Raw genomic sequence first — 20,583 nt, 5'->3', positions numbered from 1 at the left:
TCACAACCAGCAGAAATAACTGCAGTTAAAGTGTATATAATAAGAAAGATTACAGCGCTTAAAAGTAAGAACAATGTATTAGATACCCAGCCATTTTCAAATTATTTGCAAGTGTGAAGGCAGACACAAATTTTGAAGATTTAAATTATATTTTCATAGAATCATAGAATCACTAAAGTTGGAAAAGAACTCTAAGATCATCAAGTCCAGCTGTCAACCTGACATGTTTAAGAATTCATATTTATATATTTATAATAAATATAAAATAAGTAAATTATATATAATTATATATTTCTAAGATGTTCTTTCTTTTGAAAAATAATGTTTGTTAATGTTTCCATAAAATTACCACAGTTGCAAAAGTTGCATATGCACTCTTGTGGCAAATAATTGCAAAATATTGTAGTCAATTGATGATTTTATTTTAAATTATCTACATCTTGATTGGTAACAGTTAAGGGTCATACCACAACCTTATAATAGTCAAATATTACTAGTCAAGTCATCTGCAATAATTACCCTTTTGTGCTAACAATATGATTACTGTAAATGAAAAAAAAAAGCTAACAAAAGGATTTAGAGCACTGCATCAGTGTGAAATTCCAATTATTCCAAAGACAGTATGATCAGTAACTTCAAGAAGCTAGATGAAAAGAAACGTGACAATCCTATACAGTTCTGTAGCTTCTGTACCACTGAAGACCTCAACAGAAGGAGGAAGGTAACCCAGAAGTTTAAAAATACCTGCAGTCAATATAAAAGTGTAACATTTTTGGCTGTTGAAAGTCAACAACATTGGACTTTAAAACGTCAGAGCTTCTTGGTTTAGCTGCAGGCAACATCTCCACACTCTATAACCAATAGAAGAGTTAGTAGCACCCCTATCTATGATTTCCATAATGCACATTAATGCATAAGTGCATAAATGATTAGAGCACTTCACAACAAGTTGGAGGAGCACAGTCCCAGTTATTCCTTACCATACAGTTGATCTATTCTGAAAGCAAGCTCTCAATTTTTAGTATAGGCCTTTAACTCTACATTCTGCTGTATGGGAGGAGAGACATTTTTATTAAAAGGGTCTAATCTACTAAAGATATGGGGCCAAAAAGAAAACCAAGGAAAAGGAAGCGTGATTCTATGATCTTCAGATGAGTACATTCACAAAGGAGCAATTCCTTGGTTTTCATCCACATCCCAGCACCTGTGAAGGTTTTTCCTTTTAAGAAACACTGATTAAATGCATGAAAGAATTTGGAGCTCAAAACAAAACAAACACTTTCTGTTCAGACTTTCAAGTGGAAAAAACATCTAGAAATAAATTTTACAAACCTTCATTTTAAAGCACAGCTTCTGCAAATTTCCACATATACTTAATAAATTATCATTAAAAATATTTCAAGGTAAATTCATAGAATTTTTTTAATTACATCTAATTGAAAAATAAGGCAAAACCAGTTATGAAAATAGTCCACATTATCCAAACTTTAGTCTATCTAAACATATAGCTTACTATATATCAAACGCCATTCTTTGAAAACATGCAATAAAAGTTTTCCAAACAGATCTTACTTCATAAGTTATTTTCAGACTTGACTGAAGCAAAATCGGAGTAAAGTTTGGATGAACTTCAGTAGTGAGCCAAAGGCGGAAGTTTGGTTGAGGCTGTAATGTATTCAGTTCCTATGAAAGAGATGTTATATATTGAATTAGGGTTTGTTTTGGTTTTTTTTAATGTATGGAACAGTATTTTAAAAAATATAATATTCTAAATTAGAAAGTTAGGCTTGATTAAACATTTTTATTTGTTTTTATAAGTAAGATTATTTTAAAAACCATTTTTCAAGATGCCTTGACTCCACACATTCTATATGTCTGCCATGCTAAAGTTCAAAGTTCATCCTAGCATTGTTAAAATATTTGCCACTCCCTCACAGATCCTAAATTCAGAGCATAAAAACATATAGTAGTTCCTTAGTTCTTTTAAGTAAAAAAACACCAAAAGGCTACATCTCAAAAGATGAAGGATTAGAATGTGGGCTGCATATCAACAGCTGATCTCGATGACTTTCAACAACTGTTTAGCTATATTAATTTCTTTTTCGTCAAGTGTTTCTTGTATGCACACTTCACATATCATGATTCACAACAAAATGAAGATAGGGAAATTGAGTTCTAAGAGAATAAATATTGTCAAATGCTATTTCAAATACAAAGGCTTCACAAAAAAATATGTAATTATAGAATGTATGAAAACTTACTGCTGGTGCTTTACGTGCATCTGAAACAGACATATTTTCCACTGAAGCTACCGAAGTTGTTTGAGACGAATGTCAACAGCTTTGTTTATGTGTCTTGGAAGAAATATAGCTCAAAAAAATCTAACAGATTTTCTTGCAATCCATTCATTTTGACATACTCTAAAATATAATTATCACAGAATCACAGAATGGTAGGGTTGGAAGGAACCTCTGGAGATCATCTTGTCTAATCCCCTGCTTAAGCAGGCACACCCAGAGCAAGGGGCACAGGAACGCATCCAGGTGGATTTTGAATGTCTCCAGGGAAGGAGACTCCACAGCCTCCCTGGGCAGCCTGTTCCACTGCTCTGGCACCCTCACAGGAAATAAGTGTTTTCTCAAGTTTAGGTTGAACTTCCTGTGTTCCAACTTGTGCCCATGGCCCCTTGTCCTGCCATTGGGGACTAATGAAAAGAGCCTAGTCCCATCATCCTGACATCCACCCTTTAGATATTTATAGGTATTTATGAAATCCCCCCTCAGTCTTCTCTTCTCCAGGCTAAACAAACCCAACTCTTTCAGACTTTCCTCAAATGGGTGATGCTCCAGTCCCCTGAACGTCTTGGTAGCTCTCCGCTGGACTTGCTCAAGCACTTCCACATCATTCTTAAACTGGGGGGCTCAAAAGTGGACACAGTACTCCAAATGTGGTCTCACTAGGGCAGAGTAGAGGGGGAGGATAACCTCTCTTGACCTGCTGGCCACAATCCTTTTAATGCAGCCCAGGACACCATTGGCCTTCTTGGTCACAAGGGCACAGTGCTGGCTCATGGTCTAGCTGCTGTCCACCAGCACTCCAAGGTCTTTTTCATCAGACCCACTTTCCAGCAGGTCAACCCCGCAACCTGTACTGGTGGCTGGGGTTGTTCCTCCCCAGGTGCAGGACCCTGCACTTGCTTTTGTTGAATTTCATCAGGTTCCCCTTGGCCCAGCTCTCCAGCCTGTCCAGGTCTCGCTGGGTGGGAGCACTACCTTCCAGCATATCAGCCACTCTTCCCAGCTTGGTGTCATCAGCGAACTTGCTGAGGTTACACTCTATCCCTTCATCCACGTCATTGATGAATAAATTAAACAGGACTGGACCCAGCACAGACCCCTGGGGAACACCACTAGTGACAGGCCTCCAACCAGACTCTGCCCCGTTGATCACTACCCTCTGAGTTCTGTTGTTGAGCCAGTTCTCTGTCCACCTCACTCTCCACTCATCCAACCCACACTTCCTTAGCTTGCCTGTGAGGATGCTATGGGAGACAGTGTCGAATGCCTTACTGAACTCGAGATAGACAACATCCACTGCTATCCCTTCATCGAGCCAGCAAGTCACACTATCATAGAAGGCTATCCTATTGGTCAAGCGTGACCTCCCCTTGGTGAAGCCATGTTGACTGTTTCTGATAACCTTCTTATCCTCTACATGCCTGGACATGACCTCCAGGATGAACTGCTCTATCACCTTTCTGGGGACGGAGGCAAGGCTGAACGGCTTATGTTTCATTATTATATTTTTGTGGAGAAAATAAGAAACTTCTTACACATATCCAAATTGAAATACTTACAAAATCTGAAATTTTATAATTAGTAAGAGGCTTACAAACACTTCTTTACTGTTACTGTCATATTTAGACTAGATTATACATATCAGCGTTATTTTGCTTTGCCTTCCCCTTTTGAATTAGTTTGTTTCATGGATTTCACAGTGACATACACGTAAAGTGATTTTGATCTAGTTAGCAAGTTAATGATTTTACATGCCATAAGTAGGAGTGTGTTTCTAGAAAACACTGGACATTTCAGTTTCAAATTTTGGTAACTCAGACACAAACTACCCTTAACATAAAAGAACTAATTAAAAAAAAGTCCTAGAACCATAAAAGAAAAAATTAAGCATACATAGATTCAGAGTTCAGCAAGCATGGGTAGTATCCTATAAAGTACCGGAAGTCCTAACAGGGTCATTTGTTCACTCATTGTGGCAGAAATACTCTACATTTTATGAAAATTAAAGCACTCACACAAAGGAAGGAGCTGCTTAGATCTGAAGCATTTCACCTTACTCATGAGTGAGAAAACTGCAAAGGTTTATTTTTTAATTGTTGTAATTTTAAACATCACCATGCAAATGCCTGAAATGCTTCAGAAATGTTGCATACTAATTTTGTCTAGTTTCCAATACATTCTTCTCTAGCTACCCTCACCTTTTCCAATACAGGAAGCCAAGATGTAACAAGATGCAGGTTCTTTAAACACAGCCATTCTCCATTATGTGCACATTGTTTTAAAGTTTGAATAGCCAGGTCAGCTTGGCCTTGACCCATTGCAATCTGAAATGAAAGACACAATTCTATCAGGAATTTATCACACCTCATTTATCAGCTAAATACAAAATTGTGTTTCCGAGTTCGACAGCATATGTAAAAAAGAAGGTGTGCTAAAGATAGCCAGAATTTTCTCTAAAGTGATAGGCTATTAAAGTAGGGAAAAGATAATGAAAATGTAGCTTTTTCATTACAACTTATATAACCAGAGTTTCTTAAGAAACATCATTACCTAGTCTTTTTATGGAAAAAACCATACATCATTTGGTGACAGTGATGGTATTCCCTGGGAACTCAAAAAGTAATTTAAGTATCACTGACTGAACTGTATTACTGCAGAAGTGCTGATACAATAAAAACAAGAGATAAATTAGAATGAATTTTCTTTTGACTGTAAGTTAGCTGTACTGCCTTTGAAGAGAAACACTCAGTTTCATACTGAGATGACTGAAACACTAAGGCTCCTTGCTTTCTTGCTGGGAAACATGAATAGCTTAACAGTCTTTACTTCATTTTTTTTATAGTACTATATTGCTGCTAAAATAAATTTGGATCTTCAAATGAAAATACAAAGATCCAAAATTGAGTTTTCAGATAAGTAAGTGAAAACTGAAAATAAAGGACTTTTCTGTGGCACAATTACTGCAACAATTGATGTTAAACTAGCTGTGGAGTACATTCACCTCAGCTCTCCCTTAGAATCTAATTGGAAGCTATACAGAACGAAAACCCTGAACCAAACAGGTTGAAAAGAAAGTGGTCTTAGCCAATCTGAAAAGTCTTGCCTTGGCGTTACTGCTATAGTGAACTAGAACTATTGTAATTATTATGACTTCATCAAATATCCCTCAAGAGGAAATTGATCCTGTCTTTTTATACTAAAATTGTACTGAATCAAAGAAACTTGGGGCCTTAGCTTTACATGATGATACAGGGATATCCTCTGCCTAAATAAAACTGAGTATAATGTATTGAAATAATTTAAAATAGCCAAAAGAAGATAACTGAAAGTCACCAAACAATATGGTAGTACACCACACACATTTAGTGGTCTGTTCTTTATCCCATATGAGAAATTATTCAACAGAGAAGAAAATTCTGATCTTCTATGTTCTATTGAAATTGCATGAGAAAATGCAGGAAAAAATACTAACAAAATATGCTCATTAGTAGGACATCTTTCAGATGACTGAGCTTTGAGTACCACTCCTTAATCAAATACCATACATTGTTACATTTTAAAAGTCCAACATATAATGGATATTTAGAGATAAACACAAAAAGTCACGTGGCAGAGCAAGAAATATGCATCCTGAAACATTCACAGCTAGATAAGCTGGCAGTAGGATCTAAATCTTTACAATTTGATGGGAAAAATACATTACATCAGTGCACATTCCAGAAAAGGCACTATTTCAAGGACTATTTAAAAGCAACCTTGAACTTGACATTTTCCATTTCTATGCTAACCAGTGATCAGCTAGATAACAACTTGCCTCCCCTGAATATTTCAAAGGACAGAAGGAAATAACGCTGTACAGAGAGGTATAAAGCATATTGGTACTTTGTATTAGGAATATCAGAAAACCACTTGGGTCATAGAATAATTTAAGTTGGAATGGATCCTGGAAGGTCTCAACCTCCTGCTCAAAGTAGGGCCAGCTATGAAAGACCAGACCAGGAGCCAAGGGCTTTGTCCAGTGGACTCTTGGGAACCTCCAAGGATGGTGACTGCACTGGGAAATCTGTTTGACTGTCCTCATGGTGAAAAAGTTTCTCCTTACATGCAGTTGTAACCTGTCTCATCATCATTTATGCCCATTGCTTCTTTCCACCATGCCTGACTGCAAAGAGTCTGGGTCTATTTTCTCAGTAGGTATTGAAATGCTGTTGTTAGGTCATCACAAAGACTTCTCTGCTGGCAGGGCACAGTGCTGGCTCATATCCAGCTTGTCATCTACAAAAACCTTCCAGTCCTTTTCAACAGAGGTCCTCCCTAGCCAGTCAAACCATTGCCTGTATCACTGCAAGGGTTTCTTCCTTCCCAGTGGCAGGACTTTTCATTTCTTGAGTTCTGTTAAGATTCCTGTCAGCCAGTGAAAGCCAAGGAGAGCTGTGAGCCCATTGCTTGGTGGGCAAGGCACACAGTGACACAGTACATTCAGCTGAGGTACTCAATGCCCTTTTAGTCTGAGGTTTCACTGCTAAGCCTTGTTCTCAGGCCTCCCAGGTCTCCCAAACCTACAAACAGGGGTGAAGCAATACCCACAGTAGAGACAGAGAGATTTAGGAATCCTCAACACACTTAGAAATAAAAAAAATCCACAGGATGAGATGGGATGCATCCAAGAGTGCTGGGGGGGCCAGCTAATGTCACTTCTTGCTCTCATCTTCAAAAGGTTATATTGATCTGGAGTGTTTCCTGATGAAAAAGGAAAATGTCACATTTATCTTCAAGAAGGGCAAGGAGGAGAAAGATCTAGGTAATTGCAGGTTGGTCAGCCTCCACTCAGTCCTTGGAAGGTAATGGAGCAAGTCCTCTTAGAAGCCATTTCTAAATACACGAAGAACACAGAGGTGATAAGGAGCAGCCAATATAGATTTACCAATGGCAAGTCATGCCTGATTGACTTCATTGTTTCCTATGATGACTGCCACTGTGGACAAGGGGGTGACAGTAAATGTTGTATACCTTGGCTTTAGTAAGGCTTTTGACAGCCTCCCATATCTTCCTTATCACCAAAATGGAGAAATATGGGCTGGAAAAGTGAAAAATAGGATAGGCAGAAAAACGGGTGGTCTGCTGGGCTCACACAATGGTCAGTGGTGCAAAGTCCAGCTGGGAGCCCGTAACTAGTGGTATACTCAGGAGATCACTACTTGGACAAATACTGATTAATGTCTTCATCAGTGACCTGGGTTATGTGATTGGGTGCACTCTCAGAAAGCTAATGGATAACACCAAGGGGGGTGAAGTGAAGGGCGAGCAACCGATACACTGGAAGGCTGGATGGATACTCAGATGGACCTCAACAGGCTAGCGAAACAGGTTGGCAGTTCATGAAGTTCAACAAGGCAAATGCAAAGTCCTACACCTCGGATGGAATTACCCCATGCAGCAGCACAGGCTGGGGAATGCCTAGGAACCAGCTTTGAAGAAAAGGAAGCCCTAGGGGACAACAAACTGAATGAGTCAACAATGGGCCCTTGCAACAAAGGCCAATCCCATAATGGGCTGTATTAGTAAAAGCAGTCAGCAAGTCCAGTGAAATGATCCTTTCCCTTTCTTTGGAACTTGTGAGACCACATCTGGAGTACTGTGTCCAGTTTTGGGCTCCCCAGCACAAGACATACATGCTTATACTGAAGTGACTCCAGAACAGACCACCAGCACGGTCAGGGCACACTGTGCAGGGTTTTTTTAGCCAAGCAATCAGGAGACCTTCTTGCTGTCTGAAACTGCCTGATTGAAGAATGCAGAGAAGATAGAGCCAGACTCTTTCAGAGGCACATGGTGATAGGACATGAGTCAATGCACACAAGTTGGAACATGGGAAATACTGATTTGATATTAGGAAAAACATCCTCCTGTGAGAGTGGTCAAATACTGGAAACTAGTTGCCCAGAGATATTGTGGGATCTCCATCCTTGGAGGGGGGACCTCCCCATCCCGAGCAGGGCATTGAAGTAGATGATCTCCAGAAGACCCTTCAAATTCTATGAATTGAACAGCTACAGTAAATTTCTTTTTAAAAAAAGAAAAATTGTTTTCAACATCTCGGTATAGATCCAATTTTGAAACAGATACAGAAAACAAAGTGATTTATTAACAGTACAATTCCTGATTAAAGTCTGCTCAAGGGGAATTATCTTTACCCAGCTGAGTCTTGCATTGAATGAAAACAGTAATGAAGTTGTATACCATGACAAAAACCAACTGCTATATTGTCTGGGCAAATAATTTTGGTGTTGTATGCCTGTTCCTGAAATCTGAGGATTTCCCACATGGTTGATCTTAATCAATTTTTTAAAAAGACTTTAAATATAAGTGTTCTGTTCAGGAACTCCCATCAAAAATTAATTGGTTAAAATTTACTTGTAAAACTTCTCAAAATATTTTACAGAATTTCACAACATACCAAAGTATTCACAAACACTGAATATCTGATTTATGTTTTCTGTTGAAGAAAGAAATATGCAAGTTCTATAAGCAGAGGAAAATATGAAATCGAGTTTTCAGTGGGTTTTGTTCATATTTCAGTTATTCCCCACTAAAAAATGTAATGTTCCAGAATGCATAACAATTAACAGCTTCTTTTATTCTTTTCCATCTATCTTCTCATTTTTACCTTCTGCAAGTTGAAGGAACGTCTCTTGGGTGGTTTCTGCTTCGGTGGGGATCACTAATTGTGTTCTCTTCTCCACCCCATTTTGACAGTGAAATCAGAAGTTAGTGAAAAGATAGGTGGGAATAACTAACATAGGCACCAAACTACGCTTTTACAAACTAACTTCCTTAAAACCCAAGGTAAACCAGATACTACTACTGTAAAATTTTACACATTGTGGTTTTTAATCATTATGTTTATCAAAGACTGACCTGATGGTAGCACTCAGTATTTCTTTCAACACTTGCAAGCTCTTGCAACTCTTGAGAAGGATCAGCACCAGGAGAAATAATTATCAAAATAGGCTCAATTTCCAGAGTTTCTTTATAAAGACGTTTCAAATTCAGAGGTGATGGAGATAATTCTTTTATTCCTGTAATTAGAATGATTATGGAAATAAAGTGACTACACAGTACGGAGTGCTCTTTAGAGGTCATGTGGCTTTCAAAGTTTTGTTCAATACAAAGCATAAAACTCATCCTATGATGGGAAAATAATCCTTACAATATGCATGTAGAAGGCACCCCACGTGGATAAGAAAAAGACACAAGCACCAAAGTGGTGCCTGGACTTCCAGCTTGACAGATATAAACAGCAGTCTCTATTTAGAGTGTAGTCTTCAAGAAAACATACAGAAAGATCTGGAATACAAGAATATGAGAAGCTATGCTATTTGCTAAAACTAATTGCAGTCTTTATGTCTACATGCAGAAATTGTCTCCTGTATTGTCCCAAAAGACTTTGACTTTACACAGTCCTTGGTACTACAATTACTTTAGTCTATTGTTTGCTTTAATATACAACTTAAATGTTTAGAATGTTAATCTTGTATAGGCAAGGCATTATACACGAGCCCAAAACTATGTGTGTAAGTGTATCATAAACTTAAAAACTGTTAACCACATATTTTCAATGCATCTTTATACTGGTACTTAAAACAGCGACATGTAAGGTGCAATAGGAAATCACAACATAAAGCAAGACAGAAGAGCCCAAATCAGTTACATCTATGCCACACCTGCTAAAAGATTGAATCACATTTCCTTGAGGGCATAGTCTGCTTTCAGTCTTGAGTTATTATCTCCACACAGAATACGGTATAATTTGAATGTCACAGGTTAGGTTGGCAAAGGTTAGTATGAGAACTGGCTTCTCTGCATGTATCTGTACAGAGACTCTGACAGATGAAGCCAAACATTAAAAATTACTATCAATCAAAATGCTTTAAAAAATTAATTAAATAGGACAAATATTGGAAAATATTTTCATTTGACATTCATTAGGCGTGTAGAGGTAATATAAGCAGAGACAAATATATAAACTGAGGCCATAAGGCGATTGACATGGGCAGCACCCTTGAGGAGTTCTGCTGCTCACTCCCAATAAGCCCTAAACCGTAGAAGATCCATAAAATAACACTGAAATTAAAGCAGGGATGTCCAGTGCTGGACTGAAGCATGCTCGGTGAGTAAGACTCTTCAGGGACACTTAACTGTCAGAATCTCAAAAATGTCTGACAAACATCTACAAGTTTTTTCTCAGCGAATCCTGTATCAGCCAAATTTGGATGCATTTTCAGAAGGCCTAAAAAAGCTTACAGCTTGAATGAAAGTGGCCCAGCATACTAGCTTTCAAGTCATTCCTCCAAACTGAGATTATAGTAACATTTTTCACAAATACAGGCTTATCCAGATTTAACATCCCCTTCATTAACATAATAAATGGAAATAGCTAAGCTATTGGCAGGGAGGGGAGAAAGAAAGAAAACAGACAAATTAGCTAAGAAAAGAAAAGAAACTTGATTGGTTTGGAGGACCACAAGGAAGAGGTACTTGTGAGGCATTCTGATATTTGAGCACTGTCTTGCACATTAAACAAGTTTCATCTCATCAAATCTCTCTCCACTGAGTTGTATTCACTGTAACTATATTTCACTGTTGAAGTATCAAAATATAAATTTTTTCTTATTAATTTAATATAAATATGAAAACATTACATAAAGCATTATTAGAACTTAATCACTATCTTCATAAGTAATAAAGATCTACTGAATCTTAACACCAAATTTTAGATCAAAATTTTAGTAAAAGTAAGGCCTTGGAAAGCTAAATTTTAAGTTTTATTAACTTCTAATTCAGTGAAGAAAATAATTTGGAAATCTTCACTACTGTTCCAAATCCTATGAGAGGTACAGGACTAATACCTATTGAAGTCAACAGGCAGCAAGGATACAAAAAACAGACAGAGATCTTTCTGACCACTAATTAACATCGTGGAATGGACATCATGCAATACTGCAGATAGTCGTTATTACATGGAAATGCGGAACAGATATACAAAGTCATAGAAGTAAAATCCATTGGGTCTTTAAGCACTGTGTTATTACTTCCAGTTGAGAAACCCTGGAGCCATAAAACACTGGTCACTGCAAAAGGTTTCACTATAGGCTTGTGATGTTCTTATACTCTTGCCTTGACATTTATTATTTGCCATTGACAAAGACAGTAACATGCTAGACAGACCTCTCCACTTACTCTCAAGTTCCTGTTCTAAGACTGCTTTCCTGCTACAAACAGGTGCATGGAATATACTACAGTCAAGGTAAACCAGAGACTGTTGGCTGTATTATTATTTTTAGCAGTGCAAGCAGAAGGCATGCAGACTCCTGAGAAGCTTAATTGATTAGGAGTTTTGATATTGTATATAACTCTGTGTTAACTGGGGACTGCCACTTGGCCTTGCATTAACTGAAGAACAGAATAAAAAGCTACGACTGGGCAATAGACAAATGTGTGTACACCTGTAACTTAGCTTATTATAATTACATAGGTATCGTAATGATGTTAACTTAAAAGAGGTGCAATTGTAAATGAGTAACTGCCTAGCCAAATATACTCTAGCACGCTTGAGGTGCATCATTTAGAAAATTAATACAGCGTAAGTTTTCTTCCATAAAACAGTTTGTTCTTTTAGAAATTTGGACACGATGTTTAGAAAAAGCAAAGCTATGCTAAACTGCTTTTTGTTTTAAGGAAGCTCAGCAGAAGTGAAACATAGGAAAACTACAGTACAGCCCTGTCTATTCCTGGCCATTAGAATTAAAGCTACAGCCAGGATTACATTTAGAGAACTGAAAAAAAAGGACTCCAGTGTTTTCAGGGTAAATCAACAAGCATTCATATTCCAGATAATAACTACACATTCAAACTGGGAATTCCTGACATGCTTTTCTACCTCCATGTTCGGTTCTGACAGAAATTCTTAAATCTTACTATTCAAACTGACATCCTGACATGAGAAGAAAAAGCATATGTGAGAGCAAATAACTTTTCAGAAAATGTCTAAAGTGTGTATAAGGGAAAATCAAAGGGGAAAAAAGAAACACCTGACATATAAATACAAAGTTTGGCACAAGATGCAAGCCTCACATTTTGTATAAACTGATGAAGCTTCCATAAAATCAGTGAACAACTTTTCACAAAACTTCTGTACTAAAGTCAATGCAGTTAAACTAATTTACAGCAGCTGGAACTTTAACTCGAATTTCTTGTTAAAATTCCTTCTGTTGGTGATCTGTACACAGAGGATCAATGTACAAAAATATTAGTAAATATATTATTACTATTCACAGTTCCAATACAGAAAGCAGGAGAGGCTTTTTTTTAATTATTATTTCGACAAGTAATTTTGTTTTGGCCTAGATGCAGTATAACCATGACAGCCTTGGTCTACTTTATAGAAAATGGATCTGTGGGAATAAAATACAGACTTATTTAGCCTGCACTGATTTTCTTTCTCTGTATCTCTACTGCTTTTTTGAAGATATGAAAATGGAGGCAATTAAAATCAAGCCTCGTTAAATACTATTTCTGATGTAGCCAGACTCAAAAAGCTAAGTTAAAGCAGATATGAAAAAAAACCAGCTATGAGTGATTTGAATGATTTGGGAGTATACTGTCAATATGATTTTTGCTAACATGGTGCATTTCAGTATAGCATGTAAAAGAAAGAAATAAGCATACTTTGGGTGCCCACAAAATACATTTATAGAAAATCCTTATGAACTTTATCTTCAAAAGAAATTATTTTAATCCCCCTTCATCCACAAATTTAAAAATATATGTAAAAGATGAAAAAAAGGAAAAAAAACATATCTGGATAAAACAGAAGTGGAAGGCTTTCTTGTAGGCTATTACAGCTCTTTTGGAACTCATTTTTCTCATAGGAAAACAGCCAAAGGAGATTGGAAACTTAACGGCTCCCTTTTGAACTAAGTGAAGCAGTTCGTTTAAGAAGTTTCAGGGCGAGGTCCCTGAAAAAGACATGATAGAAAAAAATACGAAAAACATTCATACAAGTATGACTTCTTTTATTAGTTGGAAACCGCTAGTCATGATTTATGACATGATCTCAAAATCTCACTGATATGCATGAAAAATCTGTGGATGAAACCTTGCCTACAAATGGAGTCAATGCTATTCTGTCTTCCTCAGTGACACTGTAGTTTCATTCAACAAAAAACATTCCCTTATGGAACGCCTCCAAGGAACTTGTATCAAGATAGACCTAACTAATTTATGTAACACATTGAGATTTGGAAGACCTAAGTGCGTGAATAAACTTACTCTGAATTCAGGTCTCCTGGGCTTTGAGACACACATACTTCAGATCGCATTCTCATTTGATTCCAACGGGCAGGGACATTGTCACAGTGGGACCTGTACACTCACCATGATGAAAGTACCCTCTCTATGTACTAATAATATTTGACAGAGCAGGCTAACCTTACTCCTGAAAATACTGGCCTTGGTGGCAGACATGGAATGAATTTTGACCAACAAATACTGCCCACAGACAGTGCATAAAGAGGGAGTGAAATAAACAAAATCTCACACAAATGCCATTAAAAATGTAAGAATCAGAAACCTCAACTCCTACCTAATCTTATACTAATAACAAAAGACACATATTTCAAGAACTTAAAACTACCGTAGCCATTGTTTTTTATATATAACTCATCTATTGCATTATCATGCAAAACTACCCTTTATTCAAACTGCAGATCTTTACAAGTACTGGAAATGTAATTCCAGCCATATTACCTTGGTAGCCTATGAGTCAACCTTCCAGGTTCATTTTCTAACATGTTAAAAACAGCCTTTGCCACTTATATTTAAGGTCTTTACAATCTACATCCTTTCCCTTCTGTTAATCCCACTTCTGTACTGACACTGTATCATATTAAAACCAACAAATTCTGCCTTTTCCGTACGTAACGCAGAAGGCAATTTTTAAAACTAGTGCCCACTCCAATGAGACACTCTTAATTCATCTTCCATGTGCGTATTGTCATTAACTACTAAAAACTGAAGGATGGCTTTGGTGTGCTGTACTGCTATATTTAGATTATTCGGAATATAAGACCTAAACTTTGGATACGATAGACCTCATAGAGGAAACAGACTAGAACACAGCATTGAATCATAGTATTGAATCACTCTAAATCATGTTTATCTCTAAACAGACAGTAAAAAATGTATTGTAGTCCAAGAGACTGACAAAAATGACTGAAAATATGAAACAATCTTTTGAGATCCAACTTACAAAAATCTCAAACCTAATGGTTTTTAAATGGTAAATGACATTAAATTAAATAATCTTTTTGGAAAACTTGTGTCTTTAGGAAAACGCTGCAGTATGAAACTTACAGAAAACCAGCTATCCTCCTTTCTTAATTACTCCAGTGTTCAAGAATTAATTAAAAGAATCTGACAGATCTTTCATGATATTTTAAATCACTATGCAGCATAAACCGAACCATTTTAAAGCACTTTTTAACAATGCTTTACAAGCAAAAAATCAGCAAATCCATTTACAGCACATTTTCAAATCCTAAAACTTAGGGATTCTATAAGAACTAGAAAATAAAAGCGAAACATAGGACAAAAGAAATTATTTAATTGTTGTGTGGAAACACCCTGATGAAAAATTAACTTACCCAGAGTTTTACATGCAAAAAGAGCCATGGCACTCTGTAGCCTGTCTGGTCTGACAGCCTGGACCACAAGTACCTTAAAATAAAATATATTCAGGTGAGATGAGTTTATAAAAGTGTATTGTGACAACTTAAAAAGCAAAACTTTTCTTAGAAGGCTGAATTCTTTAAGCTTCTCTTTAGAAAAAAGTTATATTCTCTGAATATATAGAACTATCTGATCATTACTTTCCAAGATCATCTAATGTAATTGTTCTTTTGTAAGTAGCTTGTCCTGTTAAATGAATCAGAAGATAAATCTACATCTAATGTTTATTCGTAAGCTGGAACTATTCCTACAGTGTTTTAGAAAAAAAGGAGCTATGTGAGTAGCTAGAGTGACAGAAAGCAAACACAGCTTTATACTGGTAATCTAAATTCTATACATGTATTTATGCAGTTACGCCCTACTAGATACTAATGTTTCTGTTTTCAGTGCAGTAATAGAGTAAAATAATCAGTTTTGAAAGAATTCCCCTGTTTAGGAACACCTTTAGAGTTTTACATCTAACTTTTTTTTCTGAGACATTCTGACATTCAGACCTCCCAGTTATGCAGATGCTTTTAGTGTTCTTCAGAAGACTATAGAACATGAACAGCTAATCAGTTCAGATGCACATTAAAGTAACAGTTTCCCCACCAAGCTGGTGGGGAAACTCTTTTTCAGTTAACTTCCTGCAAATGTGCAGCACAGGCAACTGCAGGCAACTAATGTAACCTTTGTAGAAACGATTTGTTAAAAATCACCACCCCTTCTTCTACCCCGTTACTTGCAGCCCTGAAAGCCACATCACATTCTATTTTCCAAGTCTGGAATATCTTGTTAGTTTTGGAAGAAAAGTTTAACTTCATTAAATTTTTAAGAAAGTACTACTTTTTAAGCTTGGGATTACACTGTGTTACTGCACTATTTTTAAGTTTTACAGTTCGAAAGAAACTAACTTATGAGTTATATGAGTATAAATCTAACCAGGTAGCTTAAGTATATTTCACCAACAGAAACATTCTTAATATTTTCTATACAAGGAACTAGATACATAATATGCTGGTCATTCCAGATTTATTTTCCTATAAATGCAGAACTTTTATGACAACACATTGCACACATAAGAATTGCACTTCTGCATTTCATCAAATCAAACCTGACTCAGACAAATTCCTTTGCAAAATTGTTTGTTCCTAAATTCCATGCACGTTAATTTAGAAATTCTCCTCCTCCAGAACAACTCCAAAGAGAGAGCCCCTAAGAGCCAACCTGCATGAAACTACATTGTCTAATACCTCATCTCTTTTTTGGATGGGCCTTCATTTTACATGAAGTGACTTCAAATGAAAAATCACAGCATCATTTGAAAGTAAGTAACAAGGCACTGTTTCTTCCATAAACACAAGAGGGATGGCATTTTTCTCTTCCACAGAAGAATCCCTGAGAGGAGGAAGGCACCTGCCTCTCCCACATTCTTGGTGAGTTCTTTAATGACCAAGATTTCAGGAAGAGTAGTATTTAATGACCACTATTCTAAAAAGCACTGTCTGCTGCTGCTTTTTGTGGTTTTCAGTTAGATGGGTGAGTATGCACATTTAATGATGAACTAAATTAATTACGCTCAACAAGCTGACAAATTCTGCAGTAACAAAGCAACTGTGAAAGAATTTTAATACCTATTCATAAAATTAATTATGTGAATATTAATAAAGAGCTTGCTACCTTACAGGGTATACTCAGTGGCAGCCAATACACCAACATAAAAAAGACTCAGATAACAGAGAACTAAATATGTATTATAGAAAAAAAAATAAATCCTTAGACAAAACAAACTAGTTAAACTGTAACACAATGTAGATATTGTCACTGCTTATAATTAAACCAGGCCTGAAACTGAAATTTCCAAGGTGCAAAACTTACTTTCAATGCTGAACTCATGATTATTTTTTAATAATTTAATATGGAAAGATTACCTGCTGAAATAAGGAAATTCTTTTTACAATAGTAGATGGGAAGTCTTGTTCACACATAGAACTCTGAGAAAAAGTGTGCCACAGACCTTCATCTTCAAAGCAAAGTGTCTGATAGAGACCTGGGAGAGAAATCTGCAAAGCAAATCATGCATATTTAACAATAAAGAATAACAGCCATTTGGACATTGTGTATTTTAATTTAAAAATTTAATTTACAAATACCACTATGACCCTAAACCCGTAAATACTTGTGCATATCACATAATCCAATTTTATGCTCAGAGTTAAAGGACAAAAGGGTAGATTTTTAAATCAACCATTTGTTTACCTATTCCCTGGAAATGCTAAGTCTGTATTTGCTCGGTATTTTTGCTTTTAAACTTCTAGGTTCTTTGTTTTTAAACTTCGGGTTCTACCCAGTTGTAGTCCTTTGCTTTAATCATAACCAGGTTCTTCTTCTATCAGTACATGCTACTGATTCACCCAGTTACTCACTTTCTGTTTGTTTGTTCATTTGTTTGTTTGTTCAATCCCCTAACAATCATGCTTGCCACACCATTATTGCAATTGTTCCTGATCCCTGGTGAAGAGAAATGAAAAATAATGAACTCCAGATTTAGCAGCAGAAGTCCTTGCCAAAGACCAGTCAAGGTTTTTCTACTTGCTGCTGAGGTACATGCAGGAGGAGAAGAGCCTAAGACTAGTATTTTCATTTAGTTCCCTTCAGGATCAGAGGACTTCAACATTGTTTGTTGTGGGATGAATCAAAGCAAAGCAGTGTTTTTTGTTTTAGTTTGAAATTACTTGATCTGAGTAATACCAAACTCTGAAATACCTTTAAAGGTGTGCATGCCAGCTGATAAGTAGAAAACTAGTTTCCAAGTTAACTGTTTATAGGTTTTAACACAATATAAAATTGTTTGTGAAAGTCATAACAGAAACCCAAATCTTAAATTCTAATCTAAGACGATAGGCTCATTCACATGCATTGAAATTCATTGTTAAATGGGGTAGAGTTGTACAATAAAAGGTTCAGAAAAATGAGATGATATTTAAAAAACACAGGGTTTTTTTTTCAAATGGGTATATATTAAATCATGATTTCCAGAAGATAAAATAAACAGTTTAAAATAACAAAATATTTCCACCTGACAAATACATATTTGAGTATTCAAATCCAAATCACTATTTGCTAAAACCAAAGGCTTTTTAAGCTAAATTCAACCCACCACATGATGTATACCTTCAAAGATGCTACTGCCCAGGCTCGGTCCTGTTCTATCCAAGAGGGAATCTGATCACGAACACTTCTTTGTGAATCCTTATTGAAGCAAGTTACATGTTACATACATAAGTTACACAAATTCTTGTGAACTACTATATTCAGTAATAAGGTTGTGAAACCCATGTTTATAACAAAAATAGCATTCATAACAGGAATCTTTCTGTGGTTTTTTGCTAAGTACATAAATGGCATAACAAATCTACCAGCAATTTGAGGTATACTGTTCACATTAACGTTTGCTTAACTACTTGAGCCTGAAAATATTTTATCATTTAGAGTATCTGTATGACACACTCAACTCTAAGTAATTTCTTTTCCATTAAAAACAAGTGACCCAAATGATTGGCTATCTGAATATGCACCCTGAGCAAATGACTTCAAAATAGAACTCCATTGCACATATTCACAGTCATTAAGACAATGGTTCTTCACACAAAGGGTAATTCTGGTGCTCTATGTTTTTGTTCCTTAGATGTTGGGGATGAAGGATATTCTAAGGATGAACAACATAGCTTAAGCTCCAGTGGAATCTCTGTATTCACCATATCATGTTTTTATAAATAATCTTACAGTACTCATTAATCAGTCTGTCAGTCTCTGTATGGGAAAGTACCTCTCAAGCACTGAGCAACTTTAAGAGTCATCTTAAATGTTCAGCAGAAAAAAGGAAAGCTCTCTTGCGAAAGGACAGCTCAGCCATGAGTTATGAAGTCTGGGAAAGAACAAAAGTAGGAAACTTGGAAGCAATTCTAGGAATAAACTTGAGGTGACTCTGCAATATATATTGCAGTTAGAATTCGGATTGAATCATGTATATCCACAATCTCTCCAAAATCTATGGGTTGTGTGTTAGGTGGGGTAGAGATAGGACTAGTGTTAAACTCCATTATGCAATCAGATCTCACATAGCTTGAAAATGACCTACTGCAAGAAAATACTTGACATTCACCAAGTTCAGTGACATCTAATTGAATTATAAAAGCTCCATAGAGATGAAGAGGGACTTCTATGTTCACTGAAATGGAAAACCTGTAGAGTCATCTAATAGCTAGAGAAACTGAGAATTTAAGGATCTTTTTAGCAACCAGCTGCCTAAGTAAGAAAATCTGAGTAATACATTGTGTTTTAAGTGACTTGCCACTTCTGCCAGCATGCAGGTGAACATAGTTGGTATCATGGACATTCTGAAAATGAGGTACTCACACTGGCTATTGTCTTCTACCACTGGATGTATGAGATACCCTGGTAAGTATCTAAACAAGGTTAAAGGGTAAAAGTAATTGGGAATGATAACTGCAGATAAGCCTGATGGAAATGAGCTAGCCTGATAGACTGATAGCCTGACCCTGAATGAAAGAGGAGATTAGCAACTGAAGAGGCAGACTGAGTTCATGATTCCTGATTGGGCTCATGTTTCCTAAAAAACACCTTTCAAAACTTTTGTCAAAATGGTTCAAAGAAGGGCTATAATAGATAAGACTATGGAAAGTTTAACTTTTTTCTCTACCCTTTTCTACTGGAAGGTATTTTGAAAATATACAGATTCAATAGAATTAAGGGACACATAGTAAACTATGGCATGATTGGTCAGACACAGGACAGAAGTTTCTTAAGCTAGCTCTGTCACCCAGGAAAATATATAAATACATCTCCAGATGCAGAACTCTGAGGCTAAGGAAAAAATCATGTCAAATTAACAGAGTGTATAGACAACCCCATCAATCCATACAAAAAGTACCACTCATATATGATAAACTGGGAGAAAGAGGGATTCAGAAACACTGGTTTTAGATACACAAGTGGGCTTAAAACCTTCTGAAATATATCACTGAAAAAAAAATTGCAATCCTGGTAAGAGAAAAAAAAAGGGAACAAAGGCAAAGAGTTATGCAACTTAGAAAATGAGCTGCCATGTTCAAAAAGTTTTATAATATTTATATTTCTATGTGAGAAGTTATCTGTTCCTTTCATGCATTAATACAACTAATCAAACAATATAGTCAAAATACAACCTTAACTTTTCAGGAGTTAAGTCAATATTCCTTATTTCAAAATACACAGATAAATGTAGCTTACTGATTTTCTTATAGTATCTCCGATGATCACACCTGTAAAAGTCTCCCATTCCTAGGGGGAATAAATAACTCAGATAAGTCACAGGACATCTTTAAGAATAAAGATTAATGTGTAGTAGCATGTAAGCAAAACAGGAAGATAAACAAAGCCTAGATTCTGAAAGAATTATAAGACCTTTTTAAAACTCCAGGTAATCCTACCAGTATGTAATTCCTTTTGCAGAATC

At 36.3% G+C, this 20,583-nt stretch overlaps 1 protein-coding gene across 4 annotated transcripts in view; it reads right to left on the bottom strand.

The window, feature by feature from the left end:
* DYNC2H1 (dynein cytoplasmic 2 heavy chain 1) overlaps nt 1-20,583 on the bottom strand; it is a 192,062-nt gene that overhangs the window by 75,013 nt on the left and 96,466 nt on the right. For 3 of the 4 annotated variants that reach the window (XR_012658746.1, XM_075081964.1, XM_075081974.1), the window contains 7 exons: nt 20,358-20,408; nt 18,240-18,317; nt 16,997-17,128; nt 15,002-15,074; nt 9,216-9,376; nt 4,496-4,621; nt 1,573-1,683 (listed from right to left, as the gene is read on the bottom strand). Coding sequence is in view for 3 of the 4 variants with exons in the window: in XM_075081964.1 (XP_074938065.1) it covers nt 1,573-1,683; nt 4,496-4,621; nt 9,216-9,376; nt 15,002-15,074; nt 16,997-17,128; nt 18,240-18,317; nt 20,358-20,408 (732 nt within the window). In the remaining variant the exon portion in view is untranslated. Of the gene's footprint in view, nt 1-1,572; nt 1,684-4,495; nt 4,622-9,215; nt 9,377-15,001; nt 15,075-16,996; nt 17,129-17,491; nt 17,577-18,239; nt 18,318-20,357; nt 20,409-20,583 lie in introns of those variants that run through there. The other variant, XM_075081980.1, reaches the window with a different exon arrangement.

Source organism: Phalacrocorax aristotelis, chromosome 1 (genome assembly GCF_949628215.1).
Source record: "Phalacrocorax aristotelis chromosome 1, bGulAri2.1, whole genome shotgun sequence".
NCBI lineage: Eukaryota > Metazoa > Chordata > Aves > Suliformes > Phalacrocoracidae > Phalacrocorax > Phalacrocorax aristotelis.
The sequence above is the reverse complement of the archived record's forward strand: the minus strand, read 5'-3'. Positions and strand labels throughout refer to the sequence as shown.